Genomic DNA, 23,467 nt, shown 5'->3' with positions numbered 1-23,467 from the left:
ACACTATGTCCACTGGATCCCCCTTGTCCACATGTTTGTTGACCCCTTCAAAGAACTCTAATAGATTAGTAAGACACGATTTCCCTTTACAGAAACCATGTTGACTTTTGCCCAACAATTTATGTTCTTCTATGTGTCTGACAATTTTATTCTTTACTATTGTTTCAACTAATTTGCCCAGTACTGACGTTAGACTTACCGGTCTGTATTTGCTGGGATCACCTCTAGAGCCCTTTTTAAATACTGGCATTACATTAGTTATCTTCCAGTCATTGGGTACAGAAGCCGATTTAAAGGACAGGTTACAAACCATAGTTAATAGTTCCGCAACTTCACATTTGAGTTCTTTCAGAACTCTTGGATGAATGCCATCTAGTCCCGGTGACTTGTTACTGTTAAGTTTATCAATTAATTCCAAAATCTCCTCTAGTGACAATTCCTCCGATTTGTCACCTACAAGCCGGCTCAGGTTTGGGAATCTCCCTAACATCCTCAGCCGTGAAGACTGAAGCAAGAATTCATTTAGTTTCTCCGCAATTACTTTATCGTCTTTAAGCGCTCCTTTTGTATCTCGATCGTCCAGGGGCCCCACTGGTTGTTTAGCAGGCTTCCTGCTTCTGATGTACTTAAAAGACATTTTGTTATTACCTTTTGAGTAGCTGTTCTTCAAACTCCTCTTTGGCTTTTCTTATTACATTTTTACACCTAATTAGGCAGTGTTTATGTTCCTTTCTATTTACCTCACTAGGATTTGACTTTCACTTTTTAAAAGATGCCTTTTTATCTCTCACTGCTTCTTTTACATGGTTAAGCCATGGTGGCTCTTTTTTAGTTCTTTTACTGTGTTTTTTAATTTGGGGTATACATTTAAGTTGGGCCTCTATTATGGTGTCTTTAAAAAGCATCCATGCAGCTTGGAGGGATTTCACTTTAATCACTACCTTTTAATTTCTGTTTAACTAACCCCCTCATTTTTGCATAGTTCCCCTTTCTGAAATTAAATGTCACAGTGTTGGGCTGTTGAGGTATTCTTCCCACCACAGGGATGTTAAATGTTATTATATTATGGTCGCTATTTCCAAGCAGTCCTGTTATAGTTACCTCTTGGACCAGCTCCTGCACTCCACTCAGGACTAAATCGAGAGTTGTCTCTCCCCTTGTGGGTTCCTGTACGAGCTGCTCCAAGAAGTCATTTAAAGTATCGAGAAATTTTTTCTCTGAATTTCGTCCTGAGGTGACATGTTCCCAGTCAATATGGGGATAATTGAAATCCCCCCACTATTATTGAGTTCTTAATTTTGATAGCCTCTCTAATTTCCCTTAGCATTTCATCACCACTATCACTATCCTGGTCAGGTGGTCGATAATAGATCCCTAATGTTATATTCTTATTAGAGCATGAAATTACTATCCATAGAGACTCTATGGAACATGTGGATTCACTTAAGATTTTTACTTCATTTGATTCTACATTTTCTTTCACATGTATTGCCACTCCCTGCCCCCAGACCTGTTCTGTCCTTCCGATATATTTTGTACGCCGGAATGATTGTGTCCCATTGGTTGGCCTCAGTCCACCAGGTTTCTGTGATGCCTATTATATCAATATCCTCCTTTATCACAAAGCACTCTAGTTCACCCATCTTATTATTTAGATTTCTAGCATTTATATACAAGCACTTTAAAAAATTGTCACTGTTTGTCTGTCCTTTTCTGATGTGTCCGGTTCTTTTTTAGGTGAATGTTTCTCATCTGATCTGGCCCCTAGATTATCCTCTTCCATCCTCTCCTCCTGACTAAAACCTAGAGAATCTCTATCAATAGACTCTCCTCTAAGAGAGGTCTCTGTCCAATCCACGTGCTCCTCTGCAGCAGTCGGCTTTCCCCCATCTCTTAGTTTAAAAACTGCTCTGCAACCTTTTTAATGTTAAGTTCCACTTTGGTTTAGCTGGAGCCCATCTCTCCTGTATAGGCTTCCCCATCCCAAAAGTTTCCCCAGTTCCTAATGAATCTAAACCCCTCCTCTCTACACCATCGTCTTATCCACGCATTGAGACTCTGAAGCTCTGCCTGCCTACCTGGCCCTGCGCGTGGAACTGGGAGCATTTCTGAGAATGCCACCATAGAGGTTCTGGATTTCAGTCTCTTCCCTAGCAGCCTAAATTTGACCTCCAGGACGTCTCTCCTACACTTCCCTATGTCATTGGTACCTACATGTACCATGACCACTGGCTCCTTCCCAGCACTACACAGTGCTGCAGCTTTGCTAACAGGGCTGCGAACAGGGAGTTTCGTAAGGGAGTTCTTCAGGTGAAGGAGGAACAAATACAGGACCCTTGGGGTAAGTGGCTCTCTGTAGTGTGTGTTTGTGGGTTACTTGCTGTGTGCTGAGTTTGTGTTTGTCTGTCTGTTTGTTTGAAAAACCGTGTGCTGTGGCTGGCAGTTGGAAGCTGTGAGTTTCAAAGTAAGGTTTGAAAGCTAGAAGCCTCTGTTAATTGGCTGAGCCTTAGTCAGTGGGCGAGGCTATCAAGAAGGCCAGGGCTTTATAAATCAGCGAGCAAGCAACCAGGGAGTTTTGGGAACAGGACTGCTAACAGGGAGTTTCACAAGGGAGTTTGGAAGGGGAGTGGGAAGGGGGCAAGGTTCACTTGCCGTTCCTTAAAACCTGTAAACTAAACTGTATTCAAAACTTCTTGATTTAAACAATACTCTTACATTGAATAGGTAGCTGTAGGAGAGAATGCAGGCAGAAGCCCAGCAGCAGAGTGGGAGCTACCCAGTCTATTGCGCTGAGTGCAGCATGTATGATTACCTGCCCTGTTGGCGGGTGGCATATGTGTGCATTCGGTGCAAGGAGCTCCTGGCCCTCAGAGATCGCGTACGGGCTTTGGAGGCCAAGGTGGTGGAACTGGAGGAGCTAAGGGAGGCAGAGAGGTATGTTGATGAGGCTTTCCGGGACACTGTAGAATTGTCCCACCTCCGGTCACACAGCCCCTACACTGTTGAGGAGAATGAAAGGTCCAGGGAAGTAGACCAGTCAATGGGAGTAGAGGGAAACCTTCCCATAGTTGGGACCCTCCTTCCAGTTGGTGTTGGGGTATCCCCTCACACTGAGGTTACCACTCCGGGGGAGGGAACTCCAGTCACAAGGAAAAGGCAGGTGTTAGTAATGGGAGATTCGATCATTAGAAACATAGATAGCTGGGTTTGTGATGACCAGGAGAACAGTATGGTGACTTGCCTGCCTGGTGCGAAGGTTGCGGATCTCTCGAAGCATCTAGATAGACTTATGTGTAGTGCTAGGGAGTAACAGTCTCAAGTTGCAGTGGGGGAAGTTTAAGTTGAATATTAGGAAAAACTTTTTCACTAGGAGGGTGGTGAAGCACTGGAATGGGTTACCTAGGGAGGTGGTGGAATCTCCTTCCTTAGAGGTTTTTAAGATCAGGCTTGACAAAGCCCTGGCTAGGATGATTTTGTTGGGGATTGGTCCTGCTTTGAGCAGGGGGTTGGACTAGATGACCTCCTGAGGTCCCTTCCAACCCTGATATTCTATGATTCTAAGGAGAGATTAATAAGACTGGGACTCTTCAGCCTGGAAAAGAGATGACTAAGAAGGAGGATATGACAGAGGTCTATAAAATCATGACTGGGGTGGAGAAAATAAATAAGGAAGTCTTATTTACTCCTTCTCATAACACATGAACTAGGGGTCACCAAATTAAATTAATAGGCAGCAGGTTTAAAACAAACAAACGCAAGTATTTCTTCACACAACACAATGGCTATTGGCCACTGTTGGACGACAGGATACTGCACTAGATGGACCATTGGTCTGACCCACCATGGCCGTTCTTATGTACTTAAATACACTACGAGCAAGAAAAACACTAGGGAAAGTGTAGGTCCTCTATTTAAAGGGTGAAGAGAATGACAAGAAGGTAGCTGAGGTTTTTAACTAGGTGTTTATTGTCTATATTGCTTCAGTCTTCACTAGAAAGTTTATTGATGACCAGATACTCAACACAATTAATATTAATGGCAAGGGGGAACAAGTCAAAATAGGGAAAGAACATCTTAAATATTTAGATAAATTAGATGCATTCAAGTCGGCAAGGCCTGGTGAAATCCATCCTAAGGTACACAAGATATAAATGAAGCAATCTTGGAATCATTAACAATTCTCTCTGAGAGTTTAGGGAGGATGGGTGAGGTCCCGGAGGACTAGAGAAGGGCAAAAAAGGATCTGGGGAATTACAGACCAGTCATCCTAACTTCAATAACTGGAAGGATACTGGAACAAATTATTAAACAATCAATTTGTAAGCATCTATGAGGATAATAGGATTATAAGGAATAGCCAGCATGGATTTATCAAGAACAAAATCATGCCAATCTAGTTTCCTTCGTTGACAGAGTTATTGACTTAGTGATAGGGAGGAAGCAGTAGATGTGATGTATCTTTATTTTAAGTAAAGCTTTTGACACAATCCCCACATGACACTCAAACTAAGGAAATGTGGTCTAAATGAAATTACTATAAAATGGGTGTACAACTGGTTGAATGACCACACTCAAAGAGTAGTTATCAATGGTTTGCTATCTGATTAAGCAGACTTATCTAGGGACATCCCGCTGTGATCAGTCCTGGTCTGGTACTATTCAATATTTCCATTAATGACTTGGATAATGGAGTGAAGAGTATGCTTATAAAATCTGCAAATGACACCACACTAGGAGGGATTACAAACATTTTGGAGGACAGGATTATAATTCAAAACAACCTTGACAAATTTGAGAATTGGTCTGATTTCAACAAGATGAAACTCAATAAGATCAGTACAGAATACTTCACTTAAGAAGTAAAAATCAAATGCACAACTACAAAATGAGGAATAACTGGCTACATGATAATACTGCTGAGAAGGATATAGGGGTTATAATGGATCACAAATTGAATATGACTCAATGTGATGCTGTTGTGAAAAAAGACTAATATTCTAGGATATATTAATAGGAGTTTCGTACGCAAGACAAGGGAGGTGAGGCCTCAACTAGAGTATTGCATCCAATTTTGGGCGCCACACTTTAGGGAAGATGTGGACAAACTAGAGAGAGTACAGAGGAGAGCAACAAAAATGGTAAAAAGTTTAGAAAATCTGATCTATGAGGAAAAATTAAAAACCAAATGGCAAGAAGAGAAGACTGAGGGGAGACCTGATAATCTTCAAATATTTTAAGGGCTGTTATAAAGAGGACTGTGATGAACTGATCTTCATGTTCACTGAAGATAGAATAAGCAGTAATGGGCATAACATGCAGTAAGGGAGATTTAGGTTAGATATTAGGAAAATCTTTCTAAGGCAGTGTAGTGAGGCAACGACTCACCGGCACAGTGCCTCCTGCTGGTCACCTCTGGAATTAGCTCTCCAGCATATCGAGTGCCTCCTACCGGCCAGTGTCTCATCTGCCACTAGTCCCTGTGTCCCTCCTGGACTCCGGTGCCCTTTACCTCGGAGTTCTGCCCACTGCAGTACCCCCACACACTGGGTCTACCCTCCCAGGGGAACCCCCAACCCTCTACACGCACCTTGCCTCAATGGCTTCTGCCAGTCGTCATCTAGCCCCTTTCTCAAGGGGCAGACTGCAGTCCATAATTGTCACTCATCACTGGCAAGGGGGTTGGACCAGCTGCCTCTGTCTATTGCCAGGCTGCACTCCTGCAGCCCCAGTACCTAATTAGGCCTTAACCAAGGCCTCAGCCTGGGGAGTTGCCAGGCTGGAGCTCCCCAGCTCCTTTGCCCTTCCCCAGTACTGCTTAGCCTCAGGTATCCTTGCTCCTTCAGGCAGCTTGGTACTTCTCTCTCCAGAGAGAGAGAGTCTGCCTGCCTTCTCCCCAGGAGCCCTTCTTATACTGGCCCAGCCGGGTCCTGATTGGCTCCCTGGGGCAGCCCTTTCCCAGGGCTGTTTTAACCCCTTCAGGGTCGGAGCAGGATGACCGCCCCGCTACAGGGCGTTAAACTATGGATTTGTTACCAAGGGAGATTATGGAATCCCCATCACTGGAGGTTTTTAAAACCTGCTGGACGGTCTAGGTTTACTTGGCCCTACTTCAGCATAGGGGCTGGACTGATGACTTGTCGAGGTCCCTTCTAGCCCTACATTTCTATGATTCTATAACTCTATGATTTAACTATGTAATCAGGCAGGGTAAATGATGAGACAGAGCAGGGAGAGGGGCGGATTTGATCTGGGAATGCTGCAGGGGAGTTACATTGGGGATGGGGGACTTCCCTTGAAGGAAGATCCCTGAGCTGTAACCTGAGCCAGGAGGGGGGTTGGAAGAAGTGACACCTTCTGCCCAGGAGACTGAACAAAGGAGAGGAGGAGCAGAGGGGAGGGGGGAGAGAGCTGCTAGAGAAGTTTTTGTTTTCAGTTTGGGCTGGGTGGTGCAACGCAGGGAACCCCAAGTTGGGGTCTAAGCTCCCTAAACCCCCCAGAAGGACTTTATTGAGGGGTTCTGGTTGTACCTACACGCTCTGCTTGGGACCGTGTTCCTGTCATCTAATAAATTTCTGTTTTACTGGCTGGCTGAGAGTCACGGTGAATCTCAGGAAGAGGGGTGCAGGACCCTGACTCTCCCACACTCTGCAACAACAGGTGGCAGGAGTGGGATCTACTGCACCCCGTGGACAGCGCTTCCTGCAGTAAGTGACTGGGGAGCAGTAAAATGAAGGGTGATTGACGGGGACCAGGTGTGCTGAAGAGTCAACGAGGGACTGTTTCAGGGGGCGATTAACCCCTGGGAGTGTGTGACTAGCGAGAAGGACTTTTGCAGTAACAGGGTCCCCTGGGGGATCACAGCGAGCGGTCCCAAGGGCGGAAGAGTCTGCAGCTCGACCCTGGCAGAGAGGTGGTGACCTCGAGAAGGGCTGGCACACTACGGGTTCTCCCTGGAAACTGTGGGGAGCGGTGAGCACCCAGGCCTGTGAGTGGCCAGCAGGAAGAGGTATGCCAAGCGGCTTAAGAGCGACCTGGTGGAGCTGTGCAAGCAGAGGGGGCTGCGCAGTGGGAGGCTCACCAAAGAACAGCTCATTGCCCAGCTGGAGGAGGGAGATCGCTCGAATGAACTGATCCCTGCCTCTGAGGGAAGCAGCCTGGCAAATGCTGCGCAGGCACCAGTGTCTGTCCCACCTGGGAGTGGTCAGCCGGCTGCTGAGGGCTTCCCGAGACCCCTCCTTCCTATGCCTAGGGGAAGGGTGGGGAGGAGCCCTGCGAATACCGAGGGCACTGTGACCCCCCCAGCCAAGCTCGCCGGCCAGCATGGGATCCTCCCGGCAATGCTCGGCATCCGTGGAGGGGAAGCGGCTGGAATGGGAGAAGGAGCTAAAACAGAGAGCTGGCAGATCGTGAAAAACAGACAGCATGAACTGGAGGAGAAAGAGAGACAGAGGCAGCATGAATGGGAAGAGAAAGAGAAACAGAGGAAGCATGAACTGGAGCTGGCAAGGCTAAGGGGCAGCGAACCCCCGGCTGCGGTGAGTGAGGGGGGACCCAGGACTGCACGGAGCTTTGATAAGTGCATCCTGGACCAGCATAAGGAGAGGGAGGACATGGTTGACTTCCTGGATGCTTTTGAGATGGCCTGCGAGCTGCACCAGGTTGATCCTGCAGACAGACTCCGGGTTCTCACCCCCTTACTGGACCCCAAAGCCGTGGCACTGTACTGCCAACTGGAAGGGGCGGAGAAAGGGGACTATGAACTATTCAAAAAGGCCCTGCTACATGAGTTTGGGCTGACTCCTGAGATGTACCGGGAAAGGTTCCAGAGTCAGTACAAAACCCCTGAGGTCTCATATCTGCAACTAACCGTCTGCATGGAGGGATACGCCAGCAAGTGGGCAGATGGGGCCCAGACGAAGGAGGACCTGGTTAAACTGCTGGTACTGGAGCAACTATATGAGCGGTGCCCATCCGACCTGAGGCTATGGTTGAGGGACAAAAAGCCAGAGAACCCACAACACGCAGAGTCGGTCAAGGGGTTGGCAGGGAGGAGTCCCAAAGGAACAAGCCCGCCGCGATGCAGAGAGAGTCACCCTGGGACCTCCCAAAGGGGGAATATGGGGAATCCCCTCCCAAGGGGAACGTCCAGCGTCAGGGACAACCGACCGGTTCGAGTGGACCAACGGGACATGAGCTGCTATTACTGTGGCCAAAGAGGCCACATTCGGGTCCAGTGCCCCAAGCTCAAGGACAGACTGAGCAGACCGAACCCACACCGGGTTAACTTTGTAGAGGCCCAGACGGACGAGGGGCAGGCTTCCCAGGCAAGGGGGGCTGGCAGCTTATCAACTGCTCAAGAGAGAGAAGGGCCCCAGGCCAGCTTCTCTGGGGGGCTGGATGCTCCGGACACCAAGTTCTCCGTTTACGGGGGTGGCGCGGGGCTGTCCCTGCGGAGCGAGTGCCTTGTTCCCCTGGAGGTGTATGGGAGGAAAATCTATGGATACTGGGACATGGGCACTGAGGTGACACTGGCCCAGCCCGAGGTGGTAGCTCCAGATCAGGTGATGCCCAACACCTTCCTGACCCTGACGGGGGTGGGCGGGACCCCATTCAAGATGCCCGTGGCGAGGCTACACCTGAAATGGGGGGCCAAGGAGGGCCCCAAGGACATGGGAGTGCACCACTATTTGTGCACTGAGGTGTTGATGGGGGGGGGGGGCCTAGAGGACTGGCCAAGCAACCCCCAGAATGCCTTAGTCGTGATCCGTAGCCAGAGCCGGCGAGAGGCACTACGCCCTGACCTCAGGAAGGATGTCACACCGGAGGTGCAGGACCCTACCCTGGTGGGGAGGGAACACCCAAGGACAAGGCTCAGATGGGTTGTGACTTCCCTTGAAGGAAGATCCCTGAGTTGTAACCTGAACCAGGAGGGGGGTTGGGAGAAGTGACACCTTCTGCCCGGGAGACTGGACAAAGGAGAGGAGGAGGGAGAGAGCTGCTGGAGGAGCTTTTGTTTTCAGTTTGGGCTGGGTGGTGCAACGCAGGGAACCCCCAGGTGGGATCTAAGCTCCCTAAACCCCCCAGAAGAACTTGATTGAGGGGTTCTGGTTGTACCTACACGCTCTGCTTGGGACCGTGTTCCTGTCATCTAATAAACCTTCTGTTTTACTGGCTGGCTGAGAGTCACGGTGAATCTCAGGAAGAGGGGTGCAGGGCCCTGATGCCTCCACACGCCGTGACAAATACCACACAGATACTTTTTATAAATATCATATGCCCCTCAATGTATTTCCCAGTCCTCCACATGTTTAGACAAATCTCTCTGTTCCTATCCTCTTAGCAGCCATGCTGACAGAGAGATCCTTGGCTGGGAGCAGAGAGGAAACAGTGTTCTGTGGGATCAGATATGTCCAGACTTTCAGACCAACTCCACCCGAGCAATTAGAGAACAAGAGCTGCTACAACTACAAGAGAGTGATTAAGATCATGGAAGCTTTGCCTCTCCTGAGCTTGGTAAGGACCTTTGCTATTAGAAAGAATGGGGAGAAACTGCAGAGAACACAGAAGCTGCCAGTACCAATAAGGTTTTTGCAAGGTGGGCTGTTCAGAAGAATGGGGAATTGATTTATTTTTGGTGTCCTCCATTGGGGGACACTATCACCTGAGCCACTGACTATTTGTGAGGGTCAACACCAGACAGTGTCTTTTCCTGACAGCCAAGCGGCTGTTGGGAGCATCTTGCAGGAAAGTGCCCAACTACATATATATAAGGCTTCAAAAACAAAAGTCAATATCCTATCCCTTTCTGCTTGTTGAGGTAGAATATAGTTACCTCATCATTTGTAAAAACAACGAGGAGTCCTTGTGGCACCTTAGAGACTAACAGATTTGGGGGTTCATCTTTTCGTGTGTTGTATATTTACACCTGCTTACTGTATTTTCCAATCCATGCATCTGATGAAGTGATTATATCCCACGAAAGCTTATGCCCAAATAACATTGTAAGTCTCTGAGGTTCCACAAGGACTCCTCATTGTTTTTACTGATACAGACTAACACGGCTACCCCTCTGAAACCTGACCATTTGTGTAAATCAGGAGCATCTTGAAGGATGTTATGAATGGGATTTTCAAAAGCCCTCAGTGTTGGCCTAACTCTGCTTCCACTGAAGAAAATTGCCTAATTCATCAATGGGAGTAAAGTTAAGCTAATGTTGAGCACTTTTGAAAGTCCCATCCCAGGTCTATGAAAGCCCCCTACACATACAGAACCACTCTCATACTCTGGGTATGTATGTGTAGATCATGTGCGTTGCAGGCAGGATATATCCATGGTTATTACAATTTAGATTGGAGGAACTTGGAAGCCCTTTTCTAATGGCAGATTATTAGTTATTTGCCATAAAGCTAGCAGGTCAGAGTTTTTTTCCAATTCAGTGACTACAGCATATTATAAATAGGGGCAACATGTATGTTCTTTAAAAAAAATTAACTAAATTTTAAATAAAGAATATGGCAGTCACATTTATCAAAGTCATTGAAAATAAACTCCCTAATGAACACTATACAAAAGTTTATATATACCTCTACCCTGATATAACGCGGTCCTTGGGAGCCAAAAAAAAATCTCATATAATCATAGAATATCAGGGTTGGAAGGGACCTCAGGAGGTAATCTAGTCCAACCCCCTGCTCAAAGCAGGACCAATTTCCAACTAAATCATCCCAGCCAGGGCTTTGTCAAGACTGACCTTAAAAACCTCTAAGGAAGGAGATTCCACCACCTCCCTAGGTAACCCATTCCAGTGCTTCACCACCCTCCTAGTGAAAAAGTTTTTTCCTAAAATCCAACCTAAACCTCCCCCGCTGCAACTTGAGACCATTACTCCTTGTTCTGTCATCTGCTACCACTGAGAACAGTCTAGATCCACCCTCTTTGGAACCCCCTTTCAGATAGATTAAAGCAGCTATCAAATCCCCCCTCATTCTTCTTTTCTGCAGACTAAACAATCCCAGTTCCCTCAGCCTCTCCTCATAAGTCATGTGCTCCAGCCCCCTAATCATTTTTGTTGCCCTCCGTTGGACTCTTTCCAATTTTTCCACATCCTTCTTGTAGTGTGGGGCCCAAAATTGGACACAGTACTCCAGATGAGGCCTCACCAATGTCAAATAGAGGGGAATGATCACGTCCCTCAATCTGCTGGCAATGCCCCTACTTATACAACCCAAAATGCCATTAGCCTTCTTGGCAACAAGGGCATACTGTCGACTCATATCCAGCTTCTCATCCACTGTAACCCCTAGGTTCTTTTCTGCAGAACTGCTTCCTAGCCATTCGGTCCCTAGTCTGTAACAGTGAATGGGACTCTTCCGTCCTAACTGTCCTTGTTGAACCTCATCAGGTTTCTTTTGGCCCAATCCTCTAATTTGTCTAGGTCCCTCTGTATCCTATCCTATCCCTACCCTCCAGCGTATCTACCACTCCTCCCAGTTTAGTGTCATCTGCAAACTTGCAGAGAGTGCAGTCCACGCCATCCTCCAGATCATTAATGAAATCTCACCGTATTATAGGTAAGGCCGTGTTATATCAGGGTAGGGAGAGGAACCGCTCCCCGCCCCAGCTCACCTCCGGCTCCTCTCTGAGCACGCCACCGCCGCTCCATTTCTCCCTCCCTCCCAGGCTTGCCGCGCCAATCAGCTGTTTGGCCTGGCAAGCGTGGAGGAGGGGTGGGGTGGGGAGAGAAGCAGAGCGGCGGCAGCGGCGTGCTCAGGGGAGGAGGCGGAGATGAGCTGGAGCAGGGAGCGGTTCCTCTGTGCCCCTCGTTACTTGCTGCGGCCCTCCCTGAGAGCCCCCCGCCCCAGCTCACCTCCATTCTGCCTCCTCCCACGAGCGCACCGCAGCTCCGCTTCTCCCCCCTTCCTCCCAGGCTTGCCGCGCCAAACAGCTGATTGGCGCGGCAAGCCTGGGAGGGAGGAGAAGTGGAGCTGAGCGGCGTGCTCGTGGGAAGAGGAGGAAGCGGAGCGAAGGTGAGCTGGGGTGAGGAGCGGTTCCTCTGCGTCCCCCCCCTTACTTGCTGCAGCCTCCCTGCCCCAGCTCACCTCCGCTCCGTCTCCTCCCACAAGCGTGCCACAGCTCCGCTTCTCCTCCCTCCCAGGCTTGCCGCGCCAAACAGCTGATTGGCGCAGCAAGCCTGGGAGGGAGGAGAAGCAGAGCTCCGGCACGCTCATGGGAGGAGGCGGAGCGGAGGTGAGCTGGGTCGGGGGGGCCCCAGGAGGGCCGCAGCAAGCAATGGGCGAGCGCAGAGGAACCGCTTGCGGTAACACAAATTCGGATATAACGAGGCAAAGCAGCCCCGTTCCCCGGAGCACTGCTTTACGGCGTTATATCCGAATTTGCGTTATATCGGACTGCATTATATTGGGGTAGAGGTGTATATTCAAAATAGATGAACAGAGAGGGTTGGTTCAAGTGTAAATTTTAGTAATGTTCTTAGTATATTTAAAAGTCTTTACAGCCATAGAACATGTCAGCAAAGACTCCAAACTACATACGCATCATTTACTTCACAAATTTGTATCAACTCCATACATTAAAACTGTAAGCATGTCTGAACTGTATTAACTTAAAGCCCATTAAACACCTACCACTCACCACCTTCTTGCTGAGAAATTAAAATATAAGGAAACACTGAAAAAACAAGTAATACATCAATATTAACCAAAAAAGAGAAAGTACAGGGAAAGACTTTATATTATTGTTGGAGTTCTGAGCAACTTGCATGATTTGAGCAATCCTCACTGAAGGAGAATGAGATTTTTTTTTTTCAACTGCAATACTTAAAACAAGAAACCTGCACATCTAAAACATCTGTTAGCGTTCAGGTCACAGAATTTCAAGCATACTTGAAATTGAAGCACATTTTAGTTTTAAAACATTTAATATAAAATGGACAGCATTTAAACGTACTACTTCCCACACCCTTTTAAAGTCTTGAAAAGGAAAGCTATATTTTGTACAATTCCACAAAGGAAAAAGTTAGTTGATTTAAAATATGAAAAACATTTCTTTGTTTCAGTTTTCATTAGTCCATGCCTCAATAATTGCCTGCTAATTAATGTATTTTAAAACCAATAAAGCAGTTAGTTCATTCTCAAAGAGCTGTACATGCAGTATAAGTTCTGTTAGAATTCTTCCATTCAAAATGTCCTTGTGCCATAAGAATAGCTAAAATAAATTGTTTGTCTCTAAGACAAGAGATACTTTCAAACCTCTCTGCATGAATGCACACACTTTTACTTCAAGTTTTGCTTCTCAAGTCAATTTTAAAAGTAGGAGAGTGTGGAAAAGGGGTTCCAATATTCAGTACTAACTTAAGAAAAATATTCTTTTGGGAGTTACCAAAAAACAGCTTTAAAAAACTGAACCCCCTTTTCCAGCAGTTGCATGTTTAACATGGGACAAAAGACAACCACCACCAATGTCTTTTAGGGCCTAAAAATCTAGTTGACCTAAAAAAAGTCTCAATTTAATATAGACTTTAGGTCAGCAGATAATGGCCTCAGGTCATACAGTTTAACACAGGGGTGGCCAACCTGAGCCTGAGAAGGAGCCAGAATTTACCAATGTACATTGCCAAAGAGCCACAATAATATGTCAGCAGCCCCACATCAGCTCCCCCGCTCCCAGCGCCTCCCACCCACCAGAAGCCCCACTGATCAGCGCCTTCCCCTCCCTCCCCGCACCTCCCAATCAGCTGTTTCATGGCATGCAGGAGGCGGGGGGGCAAGGGCATAGCAGGCTCAGAGGAGGGGGTAAGAAGGGGTGGACTGGGGTAGGGCCTGTGACAGAGCCAGGGGTTGAGCAGTGAGCACCCCCCAGCACATTGGAAAGTTGGTGCCTGTAACTCCAGCCCTGGAGTGGGTGCCAATACAAGGAGCCATATATTAACTTCTGAAGAGCTGCATGTGGCTCTGGAGCCACAGTTTGGCCACTCCTGGTTTAGCATGTCACCAGGTTCTGGGCCATGGTCTGCAAAGACAGTATTTTGATGAAACTATTTACCATGTAGCACCCAGCCATCAGCAGATATTAGTATAAATCTAAGTTTCCCCAGTCTATTCAAGTATGGTACATGATGCACACAGAACAAACAGGCACTTGCTAGATGCATGACTGCACAGCTGATGCCTGTAAGTATCTCTGTGACGCTGGCAAACCAGGTGCCAGCTCATGCCAATGTCCTGGGCCTCACTGAACACTTACAAATGCATAGCTAGAAACGAGTCTTGCTTGCCTGTGCCTTAGCATTGTCAAAATAGATATTAGATGTCAAGTTGATAAGATTGTGTTTAGCATTTTATAAAATGCCTGAAGGATACTGCATGTATTGATCTCACGTATAATCTCTATAGCCCATGGTATAAAGTTATATTGAGTGTTTGCCTTGTAAACCTCTGCAATTGTGTAACTCAACAAACAGGAGGAGCAACACTGATTAAGGTAAAGTGCTCAGCACACAACATGGTCCACTGATGGCAAATGACATGTTGTATAGCATCAAAGGACAGAAACTGCTGATTGCATTCCTAACTCCCTCCAGGAAGGAGAGACCTACACATGAACTCATCCCATCAGTTTGGACTCTGGAGTGGCTAACAATCCTTGATGAGGAGAAACAATCTCCTTCATGTTGTCTGGACACTGAGGGACAAAGATTCCTAAACGTAAGCAAAGAAATCCCCATGCTGTTTGGCATGGGTTAGCCCTAAAAGACATTTTGAATTGACAGATTATTACAACTGTGTTACCTTTTGAAACTCAGACAAACGTGTGTGTATGTGTACATACACACACACACACACACACACACACACACACGCTTTGACCTTTTTAAATAACTCTCTTATCCCCTTTTCCTAGTTACACTTTTAGCTAATTTATTACAGGATTGGCTACCAACGTTTATTTTTAAGTGCGAGATCGAAGGTACAAATTGATGTGGGGTAAGTGACTGGTCTCTTGGAATGGGAAGCAACCTGAATATTTTGTGTTTTTTGGTGTAAGTGATCATTTATCATTTGGTGTAAGTCCAATTTGCAGTGGCAAGATAGTCCCCTTGGACATTTCAATCTGTCTGTGACTCCATTATATGCCTATTGTAGTACTTTGGGAGTTCAAATTTGTTACTGAGTTGGTGAAATCTAATTATAGACCATACAACCATTTTGGGCTGTCTGCCCTGCTTTTTGACGATCTGCCCTGAGATTGGCACACTCAGTCGTAAGCCACTCCAGACAGTCTCCTCTCCCAAGATAGAAACCATTTGAATACACAAAAGCTACCATGAGGCATGCATAAGGGGATGATCCTTTAAAATGGAAACTTGCCATTGGTGATTCTACAGAACAATGAACTTACCCTGTTTCCCCGAAAATAAGACAGTGTCTTATATTAATTTTTGCTCCCAAAGATGCGCTAGGTCTTATTTTCAGGGGATGTCTTATTTTTCAGAAATGAAAAATGCCTTATTATCGGTGGATGCCTTATTATCGGGGAGGTCTTATTATCGGGGGGATGCCTTATATTACAACGAGAGGCAAAACTGTAAGTAGGCCTTATTTTCGGAGGATGTCTTATTTTCGGGGAAACAGGGTAGATAGCCTCTTCAGGAGAGCCTCTCTCTATAGCTAGTACTATACCTTTTTATTTATTTTTCTAAGGTTGAAGAGGATGAAAGTTAAAAACTTGCACCATGGGTTTAAGCTAAAAAAGTCAATTCATCTAAATTTCTTGTTGGTCAGGTTAGTTTGAAGAATTTCTAAATAAACCTCCAAATACTAACTTTCAACAGTGTTCTGGGGCCATTTGCCAAAGACCTCCTTCATTAACATAAGCTTCTGCAGACTACTGTCAGCAACAGAAAAAAATAACTCCAAAAATTATTACAGAAAGGCCCTGTATAGCATAGTCAATAAAATTGTTGGCAGGAGTGGGAATCCACCACACATTCCTGCACTTGTGATTCCATGAACCCCTACATTTAGAAGCAGCAAATGAGTACCCAATTTGACCCTTTTCTAGAAGAGGAATGTCTTGTACATAGTTGAAGAATTAGGCTGCACATGCTAGATTTCAAATGATATTGGCTCACAATATATTTTCATCTTTTCTTTGGGCCCTTGATGAAAACTAAAGCAGAGAATGTCAGTGCTGCAACTCTCCCTTATTGGGCAAAGACTGGAAACAATTTCACTCCAGAGACTGTCCTCCTCCTACATAATGGGTGTAGAACATTCCTGTTTCTTTCCACATCAAAACAACCTAAGCTAAACAAAGCTCCAACAATGTGACTGATACTTTTAACCTAAATCTAACAGCATCTGATCCAATCTACCCAGATGTATATCACTGCAAAGTGACAGGTTCTCGGTAATTTCAAGTTCCATCCAGAATCAGGTTTACAAGTCCAAATACAAACCCTTTATCTCCCCCTTCCAAAAAATATTTTCCAAATATCCCCTTAATAACTAAATAGATAGCGGTCTTCTGAATCCAGATTTAACAGCTCCGTTAGTCATGGCTTAACTTAACACAACTAAGGACTTTAGATTTCCCGCATTCCAGACATTAGTTGGTATCAGACCCAAGTTTGTGTACACACTATCTGTAGAGATGGCGTGCCACATTTAGAGGATATCTCAAAGATGTTAAGAATGTAATCCCCTAGTGCAGAGTCCATAAGAAACAAGATCAAGGTTGTGTGGTTTATGGCTACTACGTGTTACCACAATGGAAGCAATTGAGTCCTTTATCGTTTTGTGGTCTAACACAACACAAGATCGTCACATTTTGTAAATTAACTGTATCAAAGCAAAACATACATTGGGGTTTAGATAGAAGGAGGAAAAGAAGTCTTCCATTTGTTGGCTGTCTTAGAGCGTAATCATATATGAGATGCTGAACACACTCAGCCTCCACTTAAGTGAATGGGAGTGGGCATTCACATCTCACAGAACGGAGACCTTATGGACAAATAGCGAGCAACTCATTGGACAAGATTTAGGTCTCTGAGGAAGCAGCAAGTTAGTTTTCTAGAAAAAGAAACATCTACATTTAGTTCAAAATAGCCCACAAAGCATGCAGTAATTCAACATGGTAGTAAAACTATGAATGGCATATATTCTAGAAATTTTTGATACTATTAGAGGGCTTGAAGCCATCTTGAAGGTTTGAGTTTGTAGATGTACATTTAATCAACTATTTATAGTAATGACAAGTACAAAACCAGCAAACCTGACTAAAAAAAAAATCAAGTAACAACTATGAAAACAAACCAAATTAAATTCCTGAAAAATTAAAGGAAAACTCTTTAAAAAAATTAAATATGTACTTACTTCGTACTTGTTTAATAATAGGTTTCATAGGTTCAAGCCAAATCTGGAAGTGAGACAAAAGTTAAAAATTAATATCCATACTCTAATGCTACATAAATGTTGTAAGGTTTCAGAGTAGCAGCCGTGTTAGTCTATATCTGCAAAAAGAACAGGAGTACTTGTGGCACCTTAGAGACTAATAAATTTATTTGAGCATAAGTTTTCGTGGGTTGCATCCGAAGAAGTGGGCTGTAGCCCACGAAAGCTTATGCTCAAATAAATGTTAGTCTCTAAGGTGCCACAAGTACTCCTGTTCTTTTTATAAATGTTGTAAAACACCAAAACAAAAATCAACTAAGAAATACTTACTAAATGAGCATGTATTTCTCTCTCCCAATTTCACTGCAATAGCATAACAATTTTCTTCCACCAGTTAAACAAATATGCTTAGCTATGATTTAAACTTAAAAAGAGAAGGTTACTCACCTTGCAGTAACTGAGGTTCTTCGAGATGTATGTCCCTGGGGGTGCTCCACTCCAGGTGACGGTGAGTCCCAGCGCCGTTGATTGGAGATCTTCGGTAGCAGTGCCTGGTTGGGACGAACGCGCTCAGCTGCTGTCTCGTGGCGGCATTAGGCGTCCTGTACCCCCCTCAGATCCTTCTCTACCGTAGAATTGTCTGATTAGTACTCCAAAGTAAAGGGGAGGAGGATGGGTAGTGGAGCACCCACAGGGACACACAACTTGAAGAACCTCAGTTACTGCAAGGAGAGTAACCGTCTCTTCTTCTTCGAGTGCTGTCCCTGTGGGTGCTCCACTCCAGGTGAATGTGAATGTGTACCACTATGGCTGGTGAAATTTTGGAGTTGCGGCAGTAACAAAGATAGACAGTACTGTGTGGCCTACTATGGCATCTGCCATGGTATCCTGTGTGCTAACATAATGTTTGGCGAATGTGTGGTCAGATGTCCACGTGGCCGCCTTGCATATGTTTGTAATATGTATGTTGTATAGGAAGGCAACGGATGTTGATATCACCCGAGTAGAATGAGTTCTGATGCCCTCAGGTGGTTGAGCATTCAGAGTCTGGTAGCAGGATCTGATGCAGTCAGAGATCCACTTGGAGAGTCATTGCTTAGAGATAGCATCACCCTTTGACCTCTCAGTAGTAGAGACAAATAGTCTAGGGGATTTACGAAATGGCTTAGTTCTGTCAAGATAGAATGCAATTGCCCGTTGGACGTCAAGGGTATGTAATCCCGCTTCTTGTGGAGTCTTATGAGGTTTGAGATAGAATGCAGGTAAAGTGTATTGGCTAGTTAAGGTGGAAGGTAGACACCACCTTAGGGAGGAATTTGGGGTGGGGTTGTATAGTAACCTTGTCTTTGGAGAAAATCGTGTATGGAGGGTAGGTCATCAGGGCGCTTATTTCACTGACCCTTCTCACTGATGTTATGGCAACCAAGAAAGCTACTTTCATAGACACGTGGAGCAGGGATGAGGTATCCAGAGGCTCGAAAGGAGGTTTCAGGAGACCTCTGAGAACTAGGTTGAGATTCCAGGAGGCTGCTGGTGGATGAATCTTAGAGTAGAGATTTTGCAGGCCCGTGAGGAAGCGTTTTATGGTGAGGTGGGCAAAAAGTGAATATCCGTCCAGCGGGTCATGGAAGGTGGTGAGGGCCGTGAGGTGTACTCTGATAGAGCTGAGCGAGAGCCCATCCTGTTTTAGTTTCAAAAGGTAGTCTAAGATGTCAGGGAGGGTTGCGATCTGGGGTGGCAAGCATCTGTGGAAGCACCATACGGAGAAGCGTTTCCACTTTTGCAGGTAAGTCTTATGAGTGGAGTCTCTTCTACTGTGCAGGATGACGTACTGGACCTGCTCCGAACAGGCTGATTCGTGGGTTTGAAACCATGAAGGAACCACGCTGTCAGATGGAGTTTCTGGAGCTGCAGATGGAGAAGCGAACTGTTGTCCTGGGAGAGCAGATCTCGTCTGTTGGGGAGACAGTCTGTTGGAAGATGGATGAACATGCGCAGAAGGTAAGGGTACCATGTTTGTCTGGGCCAAGCTGGGGCAATAAGTATGACCCTGGCCTTGTCCTCTCTGATCTTGCGTAGAACCCCGTGTATCAGTGGGATCAGCAGAAAAGCGTACATGAGGGATTTGTTCCATGGAATGAAGAACGCATCACCTAGGGATGCGGTCCAGAGTCCCACTCTGGAGCAAAATACATGGCATTTGCAGTTCTGAGTTGTGGCAAACAGGTCTATCGACAGGGTACCCCAGTAAGAGAAGAGCTGCCAGAGTATCGTGGGACGCAATTCCCATTCGTGTTCCTTGGAGAAGTGTCTGCTGAGTGTGTCGGCGGTAGTGTTGTGACACCCAGGCAGGTAGGAAGTGGCGATTTCTATGTGAGGTTGTATGCACCAATTCCATAACCGGATGGCTTCTGTGCATAGGGAGTGCGATCGTGCTCCCCCCTTCCTGTTGATGTAGAATATATATGCTATATTGTCCATCAGGACCCAAACGGATTTGTTCTTTATGATGGGGAGAAAGTGAAGGCAGGCATACCTGACCGCTCTGAGCTCTAGAAGATTTATGTGCAGACGTGTCTCTGATAGGGACCAGCGGCCCTGTGCCATGTGTTCCCCTAGGTGCACTCCCCAATCTATCAGGGAAGCGTCCGTGGTGAGAATGAGTACTGGGGAGTATGGATGGAAGGGGACACCCGTGCACAGCAGCGCTTTGGAGCAATGCCTAGAGCCGGAGCACGGAGCAGCTCCGGAGCAGTGGAGCTGCAGGTTTTTGCCTGAAGCTGGAGTGGAGCTTGAGCACAGCTCCAAAGCCCTGGTGCATAGGTTCTCTGGTTTTGTCCACCAGTGTAGGGAGGACAATACGTTTGCTGGAGGAGTTAGCATCATGCAGAAGCTGTGTCTGCTGGGTTTGTAGTTGGAGTTGAGCCAACCCTGAAGGCATCTCATGTGCAGCCTGGTATATCTGACCACGAAGATGGTGGCTGACATGTGACCAAGAAGCTGTAGGCAGGTCTGTGCTTGTATTCTGGGGCGAACAGAGAGCATGCGTATGAGATGTGTAATAGCAAGGAATCTGTTGTGTGGGAGCGAGGCTCTGGTTCGAATCGAGTCCAGGTGAGCTCTGATGAACTCTATCTGCTGGGTGGGTATCAGGATGGATTTTTGGATGTTTATTTGGAAGCCTAGTCTGTGGAAGAGGGAGATGGTAAAATGCGTCGCTTTTAATGTCTTGTCATATGAGCCTTTGATAAGGCAGTCATCTAAGTAGGGGGAAAGTATAATCCCATGTATGCGGGGGTGGGCCACGACTACAGCTAGGGTCTTGGAAAATACTCTCGGTGCTGTGGAGAGACCCAACGGAAGTACTCTGTATTGAAAGTGGTCGTGTCCGAGTGTGAATTGTAGGAAGCATCTGTGTGCTGGATGAATGGATATGTGGAAATAGGCATCTTGTAGGTCTAAGGCTATGAACCAGTCCCCTTGTTCCAGTGCGGGTATTACTGTGCCCAATGTGACTATCTTGAATTTCTGTACATATACAAATTTGTTCAGTCGGCGTGGGTCTAGTATAGGCCATCCCCCGCCTTTCTTTTGGGTCAGAAAGTAGTGAGAGTAGAACCCTTTTCCCTGAAGTTGCATTGGTACAGGTTCCACTGCACGTAGCTGTAGAAAATGGGGGAAGGGTGGGCAGGCAGGATACGAAAGGGATGGAATAACCTGACTGAACTATTTCCAGAACCCAGCAGTCCTGGGGGACCTGCTGCCAAACATGGTGGAAAAAACATGGAGGTGGTGGCCAAATGGGCAAATAGGCAGCGGAGTCAAGGGGTGGTCACGCAGACCCCTGACCAGCACTTCAAAATTGCTGTTTGTTTCCCGATGGGTGGAAGGTATCTGGCTGCACATGGTTTTGTCTGCGCCTAGGAGGTCTGTTGCGATTTCTCCCAATATCATACAGTCTGGGCTGGGGCCAGTGATATTGTTGTGTGCGGGGCCTCTGATAAGATTGATACCATTGTCTCCTGGGGAGGGACAGGTATATGCTCAGTGTTTGCAGGGTGGCCCTAGAGTCTTTCATAGTGTGAAGGACTTCGTCAGTTTTTTAGAGAAAAGTTTATCTTTGTCAAAGGAAAGATCTTCGACTTTGATGATACCGGATGCAGACAGCCAGGAAGACCTGCTCATCACCACCGCAGTTGCAGTAGTGTAGGCTGCTGTGTCCGCCATGTCCAAGGATGCTTGTAGTGCCATCCCAGACACCAAATGACCTTCAACAAGGACTGACTTGAAGTCCGCTCTCCTGTCCACCGGGATATGGGAGGCAAAATCAAAGAGCTTGTTGTAGCTGTTGTAGTCATAGCTTGCGAGGAGGGCGGAATAATTTGCAATTCTAAATTGTAGAGTGGAGGAGGTATAAACCTTGCGGCCCAAAAGGTCAAGGCGTCTCAGGTCCTTGTCTTGCGGAGTAGGCCAGTATTGTGGCTGTTTTGTTTTATGTGTCGCTGCATCCACAAGAGAGGTGGGTTGTGGGCGGGAAAATAAGAAACCTACGTCCTTTGCGGGAACATAATATTTACATTCAGCCTTCTTGCGTGTTGGTGGGATGAAGGTAGGGGTCTGCCAGAGAGTATCAGCTGGTTCTAGAAGGGCTTCGTTTATGGGTAATGTGATCTTTGAGGGCACAGAAGTTTGGAGGATTTTGAGGAGTCTGTGTTGTGTCTCCTGGACTTCCTCCAAAGGAATGGAGCTGGAGATAGAGGCACAGAATGGGCTTGCGGTCTGGTGGAAGGGGCGCAAGGAGGAGTGGTGGCAGGAGCCAACCAAGGGTACCACTGAGGCAAAGACATAGGATAGGAAAAGTGGGGCTCCGCCCACAGGGGGACAAAGTAGGGAAACTGAGGCTGGTTCTTGTGAGGTGCCATGCCTTGAGACAGATATGGCTCTGGTGGAGGGGGGGAGAATCAGGCGGGGAGAACTCTGCCTGCTGCTGCATGTCATTCTCACTGTCAGTGAAGGTAGCTAGATCAGGTGGCGAGAGCGGCTGTTCGAACAGTGAGCGCTTTGTGTCGAGGAGCGGAGAGTCAGGCTCAGGGGCAACGGAGATATCATCCTGATGCAGAAATAGTTGCTGCTCCCTGGGCTGCAGTGCTGCGGAGCGTGAGCGGCAGCTCGCAGCGACTTTTGTTTAGCTTTAGCGGGAGCCGTGGGCCGTTTGTAGGAGCCCTGCAGAGGTTTGCATCTGCTGCAGGGGTAAGGGGCAGGCTAGGTGCCGACGTTTTTGTCGGCACCGGGATGGAATGCGCTGCCGGCACCAGGTCCACCGTCAGTGCCGGCAGGACTAGTACCGAGGAGAGCTTTCCGCTGTGGGAAGTCAGGTCCCTGCCTTTGCGCCCTGCATGAGCCACGGCTGAGGTGCTGGGGTGGTCGGAGGCGCTTGGTCTTGGCGCTGTCAGCACCGAGGGTAAGGATCTTGCAGGAGACCCTTTACCCTTTTGAATGTCTCTGCGCGGAGACATTGGGGCTGCCTGCCTCTTTGCCTGAGAGGGTGAAGCCGTGCTCCCAGTCGGTTCTGACCTAGCAGGGGAGTGTGAGGGAGAGGGTTTACTACCCATCTCCATAGGTGGCTGCAGAACTTTCTCCATCAGGAGCATTTTTAGCCGCAAGCCTCTGTCACGGCAAGCTCTAGTTTTCAGGTTGGTACGGTGGAGATATTTGCCAGGGACATGTGACTCGACGAGGCATTTCACACAGAGAGAGTGCCCAACAGACCATGGCATAGGTTCCTTGAAGGAGCCGCATTTCTTAAAGCCAGAGACTCCAGCATCATGGAAGTATGATTGCCCGGGGTGGGAAGTCTCAACAGGAGATGAACGTGAGAGAAAAGTTGTTGTTTTTTGTTTTTTAAACCAACAAACTATTCTAAAGGAAGGGAGAGAACTGGGATATGTCTAGCTAACTATTTCTATTTATTTCTACTTATTCCCTTCAGTGACCAGGGAAGAGGTTAGCATTGTCCTGAATCCCGTCTTCAGCCGAGGATGGCTGAGAAAGAATTG

The 23,467-nt window shown here is 46.9% G+C and overlaps 1 protein-coding gene across 7 annotated transcripts in view; it reads right to left on the bottom strand.

Annotated features, from left to right (window-relative positions):
* The window catches only part of FARP2 (FERM, ARH/RhoGEF and pleckstrin domain protein 2), a 197,296-nt gene that overhangs the window by 123,704 nt on the left and 50,125 nt on the right, over positions 1–23,467 (bottom strand). For all 7 annotated transcript variants that reach the window (XR_008446209.1, XM_054039883.1, XM_054039877.1 and 4 more), the window contains exon 4: positions 17,394–17,436. Coding sequence is in view for 6 of the 7 variants with exons in the window: in XM_054039883.1 (XP_053895858.1) it covers positions 17,394–17,436 (43 nt within the window). In the remaining variant the exon portion in view is untranslated. The remainder of the gene's footprint in view (positions 1–17,393; positions 17,437–23,467) is intronic.

This window comes from Malaclemys terrapin, chromosome 9 (assembly GCF_027887155.1).
Source record: "Malaclemys terrapin pileata isolate rMalTer1 chromosome 9, rMalTer1.hap1, whole genome shotgun sequence".
Taxonomy (NCBI): Eukaryota; Metazoa; Chordata; order Testudines; family Emydidae; genus Malaclemys; species Malaclemys terrapin.
This window is presented reverse-complemented; position numbering and strand designations above follow the sequence as displayed.